The following is an 18,468-nucleotide window of genomic DNA, read 5'->3' on the forward strand; positions in this document are numbered from 1 at the left end:
TATAAAACAAGTAATACAAGCTGTCACAAATCCATGTGCCACCTTAGATTGCTATTCTCATGAACTCTGTTAATTTGCTTGTTTGTCACGTCACAAACCTTAACTTTAACCAACTTATGTGTTAAAGAGAGTTTCATACTATGAGAATTAACAAGATATATATGCACGCATAAGTAGCGGAGGATATAGAAGAAAAATTCAGAGATATCCCAAAAAATTCAATGGGCCCAAGAGTATCCCAGGATGCTCCTCATTATGCTAGATCTACCTATGCTTATAAGCATAAGCAAATGCGTGACTTACGTATGCAAAAGTATAACGTTTCGGAACAAATTCATTTTAAGTTTTAATGATTCGTACGTGTGTTAAACTTACAAAACAAGCAATACAAATCACAAATCCATGTGCCACTTTCGATTGCTAACTAATATATTGAACAGTGTTAGCTTGTTTGCCACGTAATAAAATTAAACGTTGTGACGAACCAACTTATTATACATCAAAGATAGGAGTTTCAATTTCTTAATACACAGGCAAGATATACAAGTTCTTATTTAAGAAAAAAAAAACCTGTAGCGTCCCCATCTTAATCGCCTAATTAAAACTATACATAATTAATTAATAATCACACACACATTAAAAAACACAAATCCTAAATCATCGAATCTTTCTTACATTTGACTTCAAATGGTCGGTTTCGACGTGTGACAACTAACAATATACGTAAATCATTAATCACCTCTAAGTTTTCGTGTACGTGTACTTCCAACTCAACGACGTCGTTCGGGTGTCCAATGAGGCAGCCTTTGACTGAAACACGATGACGTCACTCTCGAGTCTAGTAGTTCCATAATCGGAGTAAAGTTTACACACCGTGGAACCTTGTATTGATTGATCGAAGCGCCTCTTGATATTGCATAATCCATGAGTTCTTCGAACGTACCGTTTTTCATGACCCGAATCTCCAACGCCCCGATCGAATTGCACTCGACCCGACCCTGTCGGTAAACCGAGTTCAAGGACTCCTCCATTGCCAAACAACATTTTTCTAAGACATCTTTTGTTGGAGAGTTTGATGGATCTTTTCTTAATAACTCCCAGTAGATGACATAATGTCCCGGGATTGTTTTCGTGTCCGCGTAGCTCGTGTACTCGACTACGGTGGTGTTGAATTCAGTTAGAAGTTTTGACGCGTTCTCCACCGCGGATTGCAACTCTGCCTCGTCCGTTTTATCCGAGTCAATGCTCAAAAGCACGTTTTTGCGTCGGATAAAACGAAATTGTGGGGCAGAGTTGTGGAACCCGGTGACACGGAGGATGTCACCTACGCGGTACCTGCATAGGCCCGCGAAGGTGGTGATTACTAGCTCATATTCTTTCCCGACTTCCACGTTGACTAGGTCAACGAGTTTGTCGCTTCCTATCGTTGGTGAGCTCGGGTCGTGCGGGAGAAACTCGAAGTAAGCCATGTTTGGCATGATGGTGTACGATACTTCGGACGGTTTGCACATCGGGTTCAGATTGAGTCCAAAATAACACTCGGACGACGCGTACATTGTACAAACTTTCGGTAACCCGCCGCTATAATAATCCAAAGTCGGAATGTATTGAGCCATTGCACCCGTGACGATCACTTCTAGATATTTCGTATTCGGCCAAATTCGTGTGATAATGTGTTCCCAGCTATCCTTCGAGCATTCGAATTCTATAAAATTCGCAAGCTCAGGGTCTGGTCGTAAGACCCGGATCATGCATGCTCTGATATCCGAATCAAAAATCTTTGAATTCAAAGTTCCAGTTCGGATATCATGTGCAAGCTCCCGCCAGTTAAGCTGGAGGAAGCGAATTGCACGAAGGAGGCCCGATGCGAAGATGGCGCCTAGACGAAGTACTTGTTGGCGCTCATAGAGTCCACAAAGCATTTGGGAGTACATGCTTTGAAATGAATCCGGGCATAGGATAGCCTCGTTTGGGCTTGTGTACACGTTGTACGGGTCGAAGGCTCGGGTCTTGAAATGGTCGCTTTTGTAGTAGCTAGTTAAAACGGGTCGGGCCATTAACCCACCCGGGGTCTTGGTTTCGGACTTGACAAATAGGAAGTATAGTCCTTTTCCCTTGTCTAAACCGGACATGTACCTATTACAAACAATACAGAAAAAAAAATGTCATATTTTATGTCATAAATTTACTTTTAAGACAAAAACACGTATGAAAATTTAATAGTATAGTCATAAATATTAAATAATAAATTAAGTCAAGTACAGATAATTTAAAAGTTATGAAAATTTTAATATTTATAATTTATGTTTTGATACAATTTATAATTTATAATTCTAATAAAATATAGGGATTTAAATAACTATAAAATAAATTCTGGTGTTCCTTTTTTCTTAAATTATTGTACTTTCTTCAGTTAGCGTTAACTAGTTGTCAACTTACAGATTCATCACTGGCATGAGAAGACTGTACAATAGTTGACGTCGATCCAACTCTTCTCTAATCGTCGGCATCAGTTTTCGCTCACCGGCAGAGGTCCCTGAGCTGTTCATGTTAATAATACGAAGAGTTAGAATTTATAATTTGAAACTTATCAAATTTGGTAATAACATCAATTCAATTAAGTACTACTCACCTGGTGAGAAACTCAGAAATTGGATGAGTAGATAGTATCGGAGATTTATCGCCATTAGCAATTCGTTGAATAATGGGTTCAAGATCCTCATAAGTAACCATCGGAATCTTGGACTTAAATGTTTCCCGGTCACTTGCACCGGCGAGATTGTGCAGCCGGAGATACTCCGTCTCAGCGTTCCGGCTAAGAATCTCCGCCAGAACCTTCTCTTGTACGGCATCAGCGTTCCTCGTCATCTCTTCAATAAACTGAAGCGCCTTTGCATCTTTCTCACACGCCGGTGGGCCCAACGGCGAACACAAAGCATCAACCGCCATTAATAATAATAATAATATTAATATTAATTTCAGTTAACCTTAAAAAACAAATGAACTGACAAACAAACCAACGAACGAGGATGGATGTGTGTTTTAGGATGTTGAAGTGATGGAGAATTATGAAGGGGTGGCAGGTGTTTATATAGGAATAGTCACGTGACATGTCATGGTGGGGCCCATGGGGGGGAAGTATGGAGGAAAGTAAGTTGAGGGGTGGAGAGGTGATGGGTAAATTTGTAAAATTGAAGGGATGGCGGGGTGTAGGGTTGAGAGGGGACAGGTGGGCTCATGACAGGAATCCTACGGGAGACACGTTGGCACACGTCAGTAAAACCACGCGGCTGTTTTCTGGTAATGTTGTTGCCGTTTGATTAAGACGGTTGGCCGGCTGTGTGTGTCAACTGTTGCAAACGTGGCACGTGAGAAAAACCAACACACTAATCTCTCCATCCTTTGTAAAATATTTGTTTTAATAATAATAATAATAATAATAATAATAGGAGTTTATTACGTTACATTTGCGTAATACAATTAATTACGATTGGAGCTGGGCTGGCGACTGTAGAGAATTATCTGTGTAATCTTTAGGGCGGTTATGGCAGATTATGCATCGAATTTGGGCTGGGAGTCAACACAAAAATATTGAGTTGAATGGGTTTTGATTTAAGAAATGTATTATCTTTTAATATAAGATGTTATAGTTTTATGCATATACCACAAAATTGAGAAATTTTTAAACAACTAAAGGGGTGTTTGGGATTCCTTATTTAACTATACAAGAATTTTATTTTATTTTATTTTATTTTATTTTATTTTTGAAAAGTAAGTCATACATTATAAGTTTATAACCCTTATTATTAACTTATAAGTCACAATAAAAATCCTTATTACCAAACATTTTATGAACTCATGAATTTTTTTTGAAAGTTAATAAGTTAAAAATGAGTCTAAATAAGCAATCCCAAACACCCCTTGAGCTTGCATAGATTTGGGAGTTACGTGAATGTTTTTGTCCTTATTTATGTATGTGTAACCATATAATAAAATATCAAAGCTGAATTAATATTCACCAAACTAAATTACATATAGCGTACGATTGTTTACATGTATGCAACTTCTATATATTGCCATATATGTAGCTCCTGCGTTTTTTTCCTAATCTTATAAGAACATAAAACACAGATGATCTTCATGTTCTGCACGTAGCGAACCCATGTGCAATATAGCATCTCACGCTAAACTATATGATATGCGTCTTCATACATGTAGATAAATGTAAAATTTAAACTAATTCAATACATGTTTTGCCTTATGTACCAGTGATGTTTAAATTTATTAAAAACTTAGATACTTCTACTATAAAAATATAATCCGAATTAACAATTTTTAGTGTAATTTGTTTGGATGACAAATAGCTAATATTGATCATTTTGTTTGTTTTTTGTCTGGAACATAGGGTCTATGACAATAGATATCAGATAAATTATCGATCTCTTTCATCAATCCTTTTGTATCATCTAGGACTGTTTAATGGATAAATTCGGATGTCAAATAAATGACTTGGTTATAAATTGAATAGTTGGTTTGAGGACCATGACCTATGAACAAACCTATCACAAAAGAAAAAAAAAGAACATTAGTGGGGCATGCAATTGAACTTGACCATATGGTTGACAAAGCATATTTGGTAAAAGGGGGTGCCACTCCATAGACAAGGTTGCAAGTTGATCACATTTAGTTTAGCTAGGGTCATTGTCATGATAGGTTTATCTAACCATTTGGTTTTCATTTATCCTTTTAGGGGGTGTTTGTTTTTTCTTCAAACATCTTCAAGGAGCTAATGTCTGCAGGCGCGCAGACATTACCCTTGAAGACTGTTTGTTTTTTTTCTTAAAACAGATCTGAAGTTATCTTCTTTCATCTTAAAAGAAAAGCAAGGAAATCTTGCTTAAAACATCTTCACAAAAAAACCTTTGCAGCCACCCTCTCATCCACTGCTCCTACCACCGTCCGCCAACACCACCACCCACCGTACGCCGCCACCACCACCCCCGTACCCCGCCGCCACCGTCCACCACCATCCACCGCCACCACCACCACCACCGTCCACCACCCACCATCCATCACCACCACCGTCCACCACCCACCATCCATCACCACCACCGTCCGCCACCACCACCACCATCCATCACCGCCACCACCACCATCCATCACCCACCACCACCACCATCCATCACCGCCACCACCACCACCATCCATCACCGCCACCACCACCGTCCACCACCCACCATCCATCACCACCACCGTCCACCACCCACCATCCATCACCACCACCGTCCGCCACCACCACCACCATCCATCACCACCACCGTCCACCACCCACCATCCATCACCACCACCATCCATCACCACCACCACCATCCATCACCGCCACCACCACCATCCATCACCCACCACCACCACCATCCATCACCACCACCGTCCACCACCAACCAAAACCATCCATCACCACCACCCATTGTCCACCACCACCATCCACCGCCACTACCCACCGTCCGCCGCCACTACCACCATCCACCACCACCACCTTCCACCACCCACCAAAACCAAATCGGCATGGCAAGCAAAGACTAAAAACTAGATGTAACTTGAATAAATGACTTCTATCTTGTGAGATAAGTTTGACAGTTATGCAGACAGTATCAGCTTATAAAAACAAACAGTCTTATATTTTCAGCTTGCAGATCTTCAGACCACATCTTCAGTTGCAGACATGAAAACAGATGAAATCAGCTTGCAGACAGTTTATGTCTGCAAAAACAAACAGCACCTTAGTTTCTATTGAAACATAATTATGCCATTATAGTAATTACTTTTTCTTAAGAAAATAAACTCAATAAGTAAATTAAATTTTTTTTATCCAAAATTAGGTGAATAAACTCAATCTATCTACCAATATAATAAAAGAGCGAATTTTCAAAAAACCATCACTTTTATAATTAACAAAGAGTCTTTAAAGTGACACATAGCAATTCCTATTATTTTTTAATTATTTTAATTTCAAAACTCAATATCTTTCATTTTATTTTAAATTAACAAGGAGTTTTCAAAGTGGCACGTACATGACAAGTGAGTTTTCCATCAAATTCTTCTTTTATTTTTCACTAAATTTCTTCAAAGTGTCACATGGCATTTCTTAATTATTTTTAATTACTTTAATTTAATTTCAAAATCAAACTTGCGATGCTTATCATATTCCGAATTTTTTCATCCCAATTCACATGTTCTAACCTTTACAATCACTATCTACCTATTACATCGAAATTAATCAATATTCAAGGTAACTATCAAGCCTTTGTAATCCGATTCACATATTCAATTGTTTCACCTTCACATATTCAATCGGGTTAAAATTCTCAAATCGAAGTCAATCGATTCACCTACAGATATCCAATCGGATTCAATCGATTCACAGGTTAAATCGATCAATCTTCTTAATGCGATTCATTTGATTCACGTAGTTGATTTATATGTAATCCGTTGTCTTTCAATTGAAACCCTAATTTTATGATCATTATATAATACCAGTTTTTAACTTAGAGATATATTACAGACAAGATAAAGTATGTCATCAGTTATCGATAAATATTATTTAAATAAAGACATATTATCTTTAAAAACACACATTAAAATATCTAAAAAGCAAGTTGATATAGTACAAGATTCAATGTTTAATAAATTGACAAGTAAATGTCTTCGAATATGCAATCTTTGAATTACTCTTAGTTGATTGTTTTCGAAGAATTATGGACTTTTTATTGTTTTTAAGGATATGATGTGTTCTGCATTTAACAATATTACCTTACGAATATATCTATATAATATTATTGATGGTATATGTCTCTAAACTCTTATTCTTATTATTGATTACATAATAGTTATTTATTTATTTAGTAAAATTATCATTTTTTTATATAAGTATCACCAACGAGAATTAGTCTCTACACAACAAATAACATAACAAAGATTGATCATAATTGTAAGTTACAATTTTTGAACTGGTCATGTTACTATCACTATTATATTATATTATATATATTTGTTAAAGTTTAGCTATCTTAAAGGAAAACCGAAGGATAAGAAAAATGGTTTGTGATAACAAAAAGAAGAACCCCTCCCAAATATTTTACAAATCTACACATCATAATGCAACTTTATATCACCCTTATCATATAGTTAATCGTACGTAATTTTAATTGACCGGCTTGGGTTTATGTTTAGTTCAAAATAATTGTAAGTAGTTTTATTGAAATTTAATTGATATACATTAAAATTTTTCGATACATATGTTGCGATGACTGTAAACCAAAGTCAAGGAAATATTTAGAGAATTATAATTTATATGTTTACTTAAAGTAGTATAATTGTTAATATAATATAAGCCCATTATATACATCTTATTATTTGTATATATGTTTTTTTTATTTTATTTTATTATATTTTTGACCAACCCTTATGTCACACGGGTTCTAACCTAGTAACTAATAGGCTAATATCATCCTAGTACATAAAATCCAGTTTGCTTAGTTTTGGATTACCCTCACAACAACCATGAGGCATAAGGCTACTCCTATGTAGAATACATCATATACATTTTTGTATAGTTAATACTTGATACTTGGAGTTAATTACATGAATGTTCTATGAAGTATGCCTAGATTGTATGTTTGCTTTCCATTTTTCTACAATTACAGGTATGCTTTCCAATATTATGTGTTGACATCACTGTTGCTTCTTGATATTGATGGTTGTTTATTTTTTCTACTTAAGTGTACATGTAATGATGTAATTACTAAAATTTTGTTACTACTAAAATAACTGAAAAAATAAAGCCATTAAAAGTTAATTAATTAATTAATTATTGTATAATAATTAACATGTGAATGTTAAGGGTGGAGGGAGTGGGGCGACAGGTACCCCTAAGGGTACTATTCTTCATGGGAATGCCACCGCCACCCCCCTTTTTTTTCCCGGCGATGAGTTGGCTAGGGTAGTAAACCACATGAGACTTGTGTGAAATACAACCGTTCAACGGCTATATTTTTAAATTTAATTCCATAATTAAATACCCATATTTTTTATTTTCCTATTTAAACCTCCATCTCTTCCCATTTTTATACACAATATTCTACAACAATTTGTCATTATCTTCAAATTCAAACAATTTTTACATGGAGCAACCAAAACCTCAATTAAATCCCCAACAAATTGCGTCACGAAAATGAAGCCGTGAATAAGAAGTAGCGTTAGCTAAGGCTTGAGTCTATGTGTTTTGAAGACATGGACCCTGTGAAGCAATGAACGTTTGGCTTTTGGAAACGAGTTTGAAAATATTTTGTTTCGGAGGGAGGATCAAGCAACCTGCAATCTTACACAACACCAAGTGTGTTCGAAATGACGATATATGGTCGGACAAACTAACGACGCGTTTGAACTATGGCAAAAGTCAAAAACTGATGGAATTGTGAATAGTATTTTTATCGATGTTTTATTTCATAAAATGTTGGTTAATTATTATGTGTTTTAGAATCTATAATGTATGCATTTTTATTTATTTTTGAGTTTTTAAATTGTAATTTTAAGTTATTTTAAATTAAAAAAATAAATATTTTTAGGGTAATTTGGGTATACCACTGTCAGCCCTTAGGATAGTCCAGAGAGTTAAAGGAAAAAATGATGTGGCAGTGCATGATCGACACCAAAGTTTTGGCTTTCATAGAGTGGTCTTGTTTATTGGTTTTTTGCTGCTTCTTTTTTATTTATTATTTTTTTTTCCAAAATGTTAAACTATATCATTAAACTCAAAAACTATTACAATAAAGTGGCAGGTAAGTGGGCAACAAGCTCCGCCGCAACACCCTTTTGAATAGCAAAGCCAATCCTACTAAAAATGAAGCTTTGGGACGTAGGAGCCGAAACAGTACCATATGACACGTTTAACCCTGCTCAGAAAATTCACAGCCTCTAGGGCCAGAAACCCAAATGTATCAAAAGCAAAAGGGAGAAACGCATGTTGATTTTCTAAACAGGCTTTTTCGTGTTTGACAACTTTGCCCGATTCAGCCTTCAACGAGCCTGACCCATAGCAAACCCACGGTCCTTGAGCCCGACAAGAGGAGACACTCCTGTAAGGTCCACACAAGCTTGTTTCCCCCCTGCCCACCCGAACACAATAATGTCAGCTGGCCTTAACGTGGACCTCCCTTCAAGCGGATCTGTAAGAAAGCTAACAGGGGCATCCTTTTTAGCAGAAATCCCTACCCGTTTAAGAAAATCGCACAAAACATCCATAACCAAATCATGTCTGTATTTAAAACCAGGTAATTCTTTGCAACGCGCCGCATGGTCTCCAAAGGAATCCAAACAGACCTTGCAGCAAACTAGGCAAGGCTCATCAGTCGGAAACATATGGATCATTAGCCGGTTTTTAAGGATAGCCCGGTACTCCACCCCCGACATGTGTTTGCCCAATCCTTCAATGGGGATGGCCGATAGAAAATCTTGAGCTCGAGGAGCCCGAAGGCATTCAAATACCGCTTTTTGTCGAGTGGATAGATCAAACTTCACTTCTAAACTCTGGAAGTTCCACTAAATAAGGCACTCGCCAAAGCATGTTGGGCTTTAGAGGGGGCGTGTCCTTATTAGAGAACCCGCAAATATCAAATTCGGGAAGCGAAGCGCGTAAACGATCGATCACACACCCATAATCAGAGTCCAACTCATCAATACCACATCCCCGAAGAATATAGTCCTGCAAACTCCATGATTGTGCTCTCGAAGCCACAAAAGCATATGTAGATACACCCTTGCCCGAGCATAAACCCAACCCCCCAAAACGGGACGGAAGTGATGCCAACCTCCATTGAAGATCCCTGAAGAACAGACCCCCACAAGCCACGATGTCCTCAATTGCTCCTCGAAGGCCATTATCAAAAATAGAAAAAGCTTCCTCCACATACATAGGTTGGCACGTTCTTAGGCCGAACAATAGCTTTGCGACCCCCATACACGAGCGAAGCAAAAGAAGCTCGCATTAGGTCTCGAAGCCTTGGGAGACAACTCATCAATTCTACAGCACTAGATGTCATTTTCATAGCCAAGCTGCTGATAAACCCCACATCCCGACTTATAGCACCACCAAGGAATTTCACACCAAACACATGCACGTTATTATTTAAGTTTAACTAAATGTTTATAAATGTCATACTTTAACGGATTATTATCCTTTTTGAAATGTATTATTACTTTTTATAATATTTAACTAAATTGTTAATTATGAATATGTCGTTGTAACATGCCTATTTTTATCTATTTCTCGTTATTAATTTATTCAAAATAGAGCATAAATTTCACTCAAAAGGTACTCACGTCAAATATGATATGCTTTTATTATTTGAGTTATTATTTAATACACTTTCAAGTTTTTTAGCTCATTTTACAACTTAAAACTTTTTAAATCTAAAAATGTTGTTGCTACGTTTTTTTGTTTTACGTTTTGATATTCAAAATCGAGCTGCTGCACCTTTTTACGCCCCTCTTTGCATTAATGTTCTTTGTTTTGAATAGGAGTGTCTGATTGTTGGTAAAAACATGAAGAATTTATTGGAAGGTCAGCGTCTGGATAGCTTTGGTTGGCCGGTGAACTAATGTAATATGCGCATTTTCACTAGTTATTGTCGGTGAAGAACTTCAAGGCTAACAAGTGAATAAATTGCCTAAGTTGGGTCGATACACATTCAACTTTTATATATTTAAAAAATAACAAGCCATTACACTCATCAATACGTTACTTTAATGTCAAAAGCGTACTGTTATAAGTATAAAATCATATATGTTTTCAACAAACCTGAGCATAAAGTGGACTAACATTATTTTATCTTTATTTGATCGAGTTAAAACATTTAATTTTTCAAAAAAAGCAGTATTCATTCCAATAGGTATGAAAGGAAGGTGCCAATGATCCAAGACTAAGGTGCCAATGAAACGAAGGGCAAATTGGGGGCAACAAATTAAGTTTAAGATCTGAGTTAAAGCTAGAAAGATCTACCCGAAATGAAATTACCTAAATTTTAACTGTTAAAGGGCATTTTGCTCAAGAATATATGTCAAATGGTGCTTCTTTCTCTAGAGGTCAAGGTTTCAAGTCCATTAATCTGGAGTAAAATTATGAATAGATTTGTAACAGCCCAGCCATCATCGTACGATAATATTGTTCGTTTTGGTTGGAACGAACCATCATCGCCTCATTGATTCGTTTTTGGTTGTCTAGATGGAGACTTTTCAGAAGGTCACCTATCATGTCCTACTGTTACCTAAGCACGCTTAACTGAGGTGTTTTCTCTAATATGCTAAAACGCATTATAATGGGAAAGATATTCACCTCATTTATAAAGAAAACTTTGTTTTTCTCCCTAACTGATGATAATTTTCTTTATTTTTGAAAAAACTATATTTTTGTCATATATATTTCATTTTTTTCGTTTTTTACTGTCTACCAACCAACACAAAATATGTAACACCCGACCAAAGGCGGCGGAACATGCCGAGGTGTAACGATTGTCCATAAGCACATGACACTAATTAAAGTGACAGTATTTAATAAACTCATTTCATTTCACAACATCGAAAATGTCACATAACAATTATCCATAAAATAACCATAAACAAGATATCACAAAATATGGCAAATTTGATATTGTTTATTTTTTACTAATATCCTAAGGTATTTGATGTCGTTTTCTTCACAGTCATAAATCACCCAAGATGCAAACCTACGACATTTCATAAAATAAAGTTTGTCAACACAAAGGTTGGTGAGCAATTCATAAGTTTAATCATATTAGTATATAACAAAGATAGCCACAAAACTTGCATACAAAACGATATATAAAAGTGGTAATTTGGATAAATAGATATCGCTAAACACATTAGCGACACCTAGCTATAAGGGGATGCCAAATAGTTTAGGATTTTATAGTTATCGTTAATTGCATTACGTTAACGACACCTTGCTATAAGGGGATGCCAAATAGTCTAGGATTTTATAGTTCCACCAACCAAAAGCTATAAACACATAGGCATATAAGCATAGAACACAAAATCGAGCAATTATTTAGGTAAAGTATACAACAACGTTTGTGGTTTAAGATTCAAATATAAATCATTTTGTTGAATAAGTATGAAATGTCACCCCCAAAATAAAAGATAGAAAATAGGGTATGAAGTACTCACCTTCAAGTAGTAAACTTGAAAGATGATAATTTGGAGATTTGTCGGAACGACGAGTTTAACGCACAATGCCTAAAAAGAAAAGAAGTCTTGAATTTAGAAAGGTTATCTTGAAGGTTTTTAAACAAAATAAATGTTGAGAAATGTAAATAATTAAAGTTCAAGGTTTTAAAATGTAACGCACAATGCCTAAAAAGAAAAGAAGTCTTGAATTTAGAAATGTTATCTTGAAGGCTTTTAAACAAAATAAATGTTGAGAAATGTAAATAATTAAAGTTCAAGGTTTTAAAATGTAACTATTTAAGAATTTTAAACAAAATAAATGTTGCCAAATAGTTTAGGATTTTATAGTTATCGTTAATTGCATTACGTTAACGACACCTTGCTATAAGGGGATGCCAAATAGTCTAGGATTTTATAGTTCCACCAACCAAAAGCGATAAACACATAGGCATATAAGCATAAAACACCAAATCGAGCAATTATTTAGGTAAAGTATACAACAACGTTTGTGGTTTAAGATTCAAATATAAATCATTTTGTTGAATAAGTATGAAATGTCACCCCCAAAATAAAAGATAGAAAATAGGGTACGAAGTACTCACCTTCAAGTAGTAAACTTGAAAGATGATAATTTGGAGATTTGTCGGAACGACGAGTTTAACGCACAATGCCTAAAAAGAAAATAAGTCTTGAATTTAAAAAGGTTATCTTGAAGGTTTTTAAACAAAATAAATGTTGAGAAATGTAAATAATTAAAGTTCAAGGTTTTAAAATGTAACTATTTAAGAATTTATAATAATAACCCTTTAAAAATGTAAGTTTGCTCGAAACCGGGTTAAAGTGTCTAACCTTAATATTTACTCAACCTATGTTAAGTAATAAGGTGGGTAAAATGCAAGAATGCAAATCCCTTTGGAATAAAGATACTAAAACGGTTTTTTTTATCGAGTGTTCGGGTTGTCGGTTCGGGTCTTGATAATTGGTCAAACCCAAAGTCAACTTTCCAAAATATTGAATGTTATGAGATAACTCAATAAAATTTAATAAGACTTAACCAAGTATGTAGTTCCATTGTTTTAGAACTAACAACGCACGTTAAGCGAGTGTTCGGTTTTGTCGGTCCAAACTTTGTTATGAGATCAAGTTGGATCCAACATTTCCAAGTACTTAAGAAAATATTTAAAAATCAATTTGTAACTATTTTTAAAGAAATATACAAGTCTTGATGGATAAAAAAAACACACTTGTGTGTCTTAAGCGAGTAAGAATCGGTTTGGTTCGGTTTCCATCTCACAACAAGTTCATAGATGGTTTCCACATGTCCAAACACTAAAGAACTTATATAATAATGTACAAATAAAATACTTTAAGTTTTACAACCAAAAGTTAACAATAAAGTCTTTAAACAAAAGTTCGGTTTTCGATTCGGATCGTGTTTCGGGTTAAGACCGAGGTAAGATTCTACAAACCCATAACCATAGAATTTGTAAAAATGATTTTAGAAACTTAGATCTAACAATAAGTATGTTTAAACAATTATTTAACAAAACTAGTAACAAAGTTCGGTTTACGGTTTAGAGCTATTTACGGTTAAACCGAAGCATAGACTCTTAAAAACCCATAACCATGGAACTTGTAAACATGACCAACAAACTAAAATAAGCAAAATTAATATGTATGAACAAGTTATATAGATGTATACATATCAAGGACACGAAGTCCTCCATGAAGCCTTGCCTTATGAGGTCTGAAACCTCACCGACCGGAATCGGAGAAGTAACTACCAAAGGTAAACAAGGGGTGTATATTATATATATATGTTGCACAACCATAAACAGGTATTAATAAGGCTACATAAACTAATTAAGATGAAAGACTAAAACCTTCAAGAACACTTAAGAAGATAACCTTGAATCTTTGATGTTTGAGAGAGTTTTTTTTTTTGAGTTGTAGCAAGGGAAAATGAAGAGGAAAGGTGGTGTATATATTGGGTAATGTTGGTGGTCAAATATGGGTGTGAGACACAAGAGTTTTCATGCAATATGGATCAAGACAAAAACACAAAACAACAAAATAAACAAATAAATAAATAAATAATAAATAAATAAATAATAAAAATAAAAATAGGATGTTTTCAAGACCCAACAAGTGTGAAACAATATTGTAATATAAATCCATCATTTTGATTACAACATAAGCTTCGGTTTACAAATCGGGTCGGTTTACATAATAAACAAATATAAAAACGAATACAAACAAGACCCGAAATTGACGAATGTCACAAAATATTTGGTAAAAAAAATTCAATACAAAATCCTGTACAAAAATATTATACAACATATTTTTGGAATTTTTCTAGTTATATTTTATATGTCAACATGATACTCACTCATATTAAAGATATAAGAACTATATGTTTATAATGAATATTGTTTAGAGTCGAGGGTCTCACTAGAAACAAACCCTCTATCTTATGGAATAGAGTTACTATTTGCATACTTCCCATCATCCCCATATCATACTAATAGCATTGCTATTGATGTGATCTTTACTGAGTTTGATTAATTGATTTATAAAAAAAACTATAAGTGTAAAAATATTTTGGGAATTTGAAAATATCAATAAAAGTGACTATTAGTTTTCTTTTTCACCATATTTTTTCCCTACACTTTTATCTCAACAACCGACTAAAAATATAGAAATGCTAACATGTTTTTTTAGCAATATTAAACTGCCTCCACCGCTGAGAGGTGTCCTTCTTCCTTAGTCGACGCCGCATCGACTTGCCCCATCTTCCAACCAATGCTCTGCAACAGATAGAGCACAACCACTCCCTCCTCCTAATCACAATCTCAAATTATCTCTTACCTAGACGTACTTGGCCACGTGAAAGAGATTCGTCTATCTCATCCAATCCGTCATCCACAACGACAATGAAGAGCACGGGCGATGCTATGGCCGCTGTTATGTAAGCAAAGCAGTTAAAAAAAACTATTTATTTGATACTTCCCCATACATAAAAACTTTTATATATTATAAAAATATGTTATGCTGGTTTAAATTAACAATTAATCAATTTAAACTATTTATTTGGTACTTTACCATAACATAAACTATAAAAATAAACTACTAGTGACAATAGGAGTACGTCCTTTTCGAACACTTCACATTATCAAATTCTTAAAGTTTATATAAAAAGATGATGTTCTGATTAAATTAACAAATAATCAATGAAAACAAATCCCTTGTAGTTTTAGAGGGGGTTTGGCCTAGCTTTTATTTTTTGGCTTATGCTTATATTTTAAAGTAGCTTATAGCTTATTTTTTATTATTTGATAAGCTATTTTTAAGTGTTTGGATTAGCTTATATTTTACAAGTTGATAATAAGTTGTTAAATTCACAATTCTTTAATTTGTTAGAATAATAAGTTGCTTCAATAAGTATTAATCCACCACCATTTGGGGCAAACGAGTAACTTACACCCTTACACAAATAAGATTCATCAAATAAGCTAAAAAACTATCTTCTAATAAGATTCTTCAAATTAGCTTATATAAGCATAAGCTTAAAAAGCTAAACCAAACAACAAATTAAGATTATTTTGAAAAAAAAAGCTAAAAAAGCTATTAAATAAGCTAGGCCAAACACCCCCTTAATTTGAAATTTCAATTAATCTTTCTTCTTTCCCGTGAAAGCGGGCAAAACAAAACAATTTAAACAAATATTAAAAGTCAAATTCTGAAATCAGACAGACAGCGCGGCAATCCATCCATTTTAAACTCTATATTACTCTACACATATCCCGCCCATGTCTCACCTCCATATTCCATCTTCATCTTCTCCGCCAAAAACCTGCAACTTCAATGGAGACTGAAGGAAATTGCGTCCACGTCATCACCCGTGCATCCCGAAAACGTTCATTTCCGATCGCCACCGTTCCTCACAACAGTTTCAAACAAACTTTGTCTACGAAGAAGCGAGTGGTTTTGAGCGAGCTGACTAATTCAGGAAGCCTATGCTTGAATCGGAGCTCCGATACCGGAATTGATTTGAACAGGACGAAGAACGAGGAGAACGTGAAGTCTGATGTTTCGGTCTTGTTCGAATCGGTTAATTACAAATTGTTGCACGCGCCGCTTATTTATCAGCATCTTCACTCATTAGAGGTATTCGATTTGATTCGATTGTCCGATTGTTAATTGTGTGATTTTAATTGCGAATTCAAATCTGAGCAACTGTAATATCTAGGTTTTGAGATGTTAAAGCTATTAGGTTAATCAGTTCTAAAATTAATCCGATTCAGTTAATAAGTTATATAATTAGTTATAATTTATAAACACAGAAGTTGAATTCCAAAAGCACAATTCAAAAAGCTTGAAGCTCAATAATATTCAATTAATCGCTAATTAGCCGTAGATTGTTTTAAATTATAATAATCTGTTTGCTAATTGCTGTTATTAAAGTATACTGACACTAAATTGGTTATATAGATTGAAGAGAAGAGAAGACCAATGCCTAATTACATGAAACAGATTCAAAAGGATATTACACCGGGAATGCGAGAGATTTTAGTGGATTGGTTGGTTGAAGTTGCGGAGGAGTATAAGCTTGTATCGGATACATTGTTCCTTACAGTATCGTACATTGATAGATTCCTATCTTCACATTGTTTAAGCAGGAACAAGCTCCAGCTTCTTGGTGTATCTAGCATGCTTGTCGCTTCGTATGCTCTTAATCCCTATTGAATCTGTTGTATTTATCATAATTGTTTTATGTATATATTGTTAATGACTCTCTTTGTTACGAATCTTAGGAAATTTGAAGAGGTTAGCGCTCCACAAGTTGAAGATTACTGTTATGTAACCGACAATACTTGTACTAAAGAAAAGGTTCGTTTATATTATTTGCCTTGTTCATGCATCGTAGGTGAATATGTTTTAACTATTGTTATTGTTTGAATTTAATAAGTTGTGCAAATGGAGAGAGACTTGGTCAACTTTTTGGAACATGAGCTGAGTAATCCAACACCAAAAACTTTTGTTAGGTATGTTCGATAATTATGACTAACGGTTATATGATATTAAGTTTAACTAGTACTGATTAACTGCAACATATTTGGTTGCAGAATTTTCATAAGAGCAGCTCAAGGCGATACAATGGTATGCTTATTTAAGTACATTAGATCAATATATAATAACTTTGTTTGGTTTGCTATTGACATATTAGAATTTCCAAAATGCAGCCATCATGTACAGTATTTGAGTTTTTGAGTTGGTTTCTCGTGGAGCTAAGTTTGTTAGATTACAGTTGTTTAAGATTCTTGCCATCAATGGTTGCAGCTTCAGCCATTTTTATTGCAAGATTTACAATTCAATCAGAAAAGCATCCTTGGGTGAGAAAATAGCTAATCTTTTGATTTTAAGCAATATGTTTGATTTTGAAAAGTCAAGATTCATTTTTTGACTTGTCAGGATTTGAAAATGAAACGTTATACGGGCTATAAACCGTGTGAGTTAAAAGATTGTGTGCTTGCAATTCATGATTTACAGTTGAGAAGAACATCCTCGTCTTCTCATGCAATAAGAGAAAAATACTCGCAACAAAAGGTACTATAAGTTTCATATATTTTTTACATGCGTATCACTTATATTATGATTTTATGTTTGAGAATGGTTACTCTTTTTGTGAAAACAGTTCAAGTGTGTTGCGGTGTTGTTTTCTCCTTCAATAATTCCAGCTTCTTACTTTGAAGATGTTGATGAATAAAGTCATAAAAGCATTCATAATTGTTGTAGAGCAATTTATTGATGTGAAAGTTTTGGTGTTTTTAGTGCATAATTGAGATCCAATTGGTTATTCATGTGGATAATTCTTCTTAATTTGATCAAGAGATTTTAGTTTGATTTGCTCATTGTAAGTTATGTAAAATGGTCTAAAAGTTGCAAAAATGCACGGCAATAAATTCATTAATCTGTGTATTATTAATAATATATTCTGCAATATCAAAAGTTGCCTTAAGAAGTAAAAGAAAGAAAGGTGAGGTGGTGTAGAATGTTAGTACAATCCATGGGTGGCAAGGTTACCTATTCTTAGAAAAATTGTTTGATATGGGCAAAGATAAATTGTATATGTGTTCACTTGGGGTTATCCCAAGTTAGTCAATAAGTCAATTTGGGTCTATACAAATTAGTCAATGGGTCAAAAGGGACAACTATTATAAAAACTTA

General features: G+C 34.6%; 2 protein-coding genes across 2 annotated transcripts; one reads left to right on the forward strand and one right to left on the reverse strand.

The window, feature by feature from the left end:
- Window positions 1–726: 726 nt before the first annotated feature.
- Window positions 727–2,994, reverse strand: LOC143573969 (putative indole-3-acetic acid-amido synthetase GH3.1). The gene is made up of 3 exons (XM_077058721.1): window positions 2,633–2,994; window positions 2,440–2,541; window positions 727–2,136 (listed from the first exon to the last, which is right to left on the reverse strand). The coding sequence occupies exons 1-3, from the start codon at window positions 2,947–2,949 to the stop codon at window positions 771–773; spliced, it is 1,785 nt and encodes a 594-aa protein (XP_076914836.1). The 5' UTR covers window positions 2,950–2,994; the 3' UTR covers window positions 727–770.
- Window positions 2,995–15,173: 12,179 nt separating this feature from the next.
- LOC143573961 (cyclin-A3-1-like) lies at window positions 15,174–18,129 on the forward strand. The gene is made up of 9 exons (XM_077058714.1): window positions 15,174–15,208; window positions 15,990–16,407; window positions 16,732–16,964; window positions 17,055–17,134; window positions 17,210–17,285; window positions 17,367–17,400; window positions 17,484–17,633; window positions 17,713–17,847; window positions 17,936–18,129. The coding sequence occupies exons 1-9, from the start codon at window positions 15,174–15,176 to the stop codon at window positions 18,005–18,007; spliced, it is 1,233 nt and encodes a 410-aa protein (XP_076914829.1). The 3' UTR covers window positions 18,008–18,129.
- Window positions 18,130–18,468: the final 339 nt, after the last annotated feature.

This window comes from Bidens hawaiensis, unplaced genomic scaffold, assembly GCF_021521415.1.
Source record: "Bidens hawaiensis isolate Kalapana, Puna unplaced genomic scaffold, B.hawaiensis_p1.1 tig00026781_1, whole genome shotgun sequence".
Lineage (NCBI taxonomy): Eukaryota > Viridiplantae > Streptophyta > Magnoliopsida > Asterales > Asteraceae > Bidens > Bidens hawaiensis.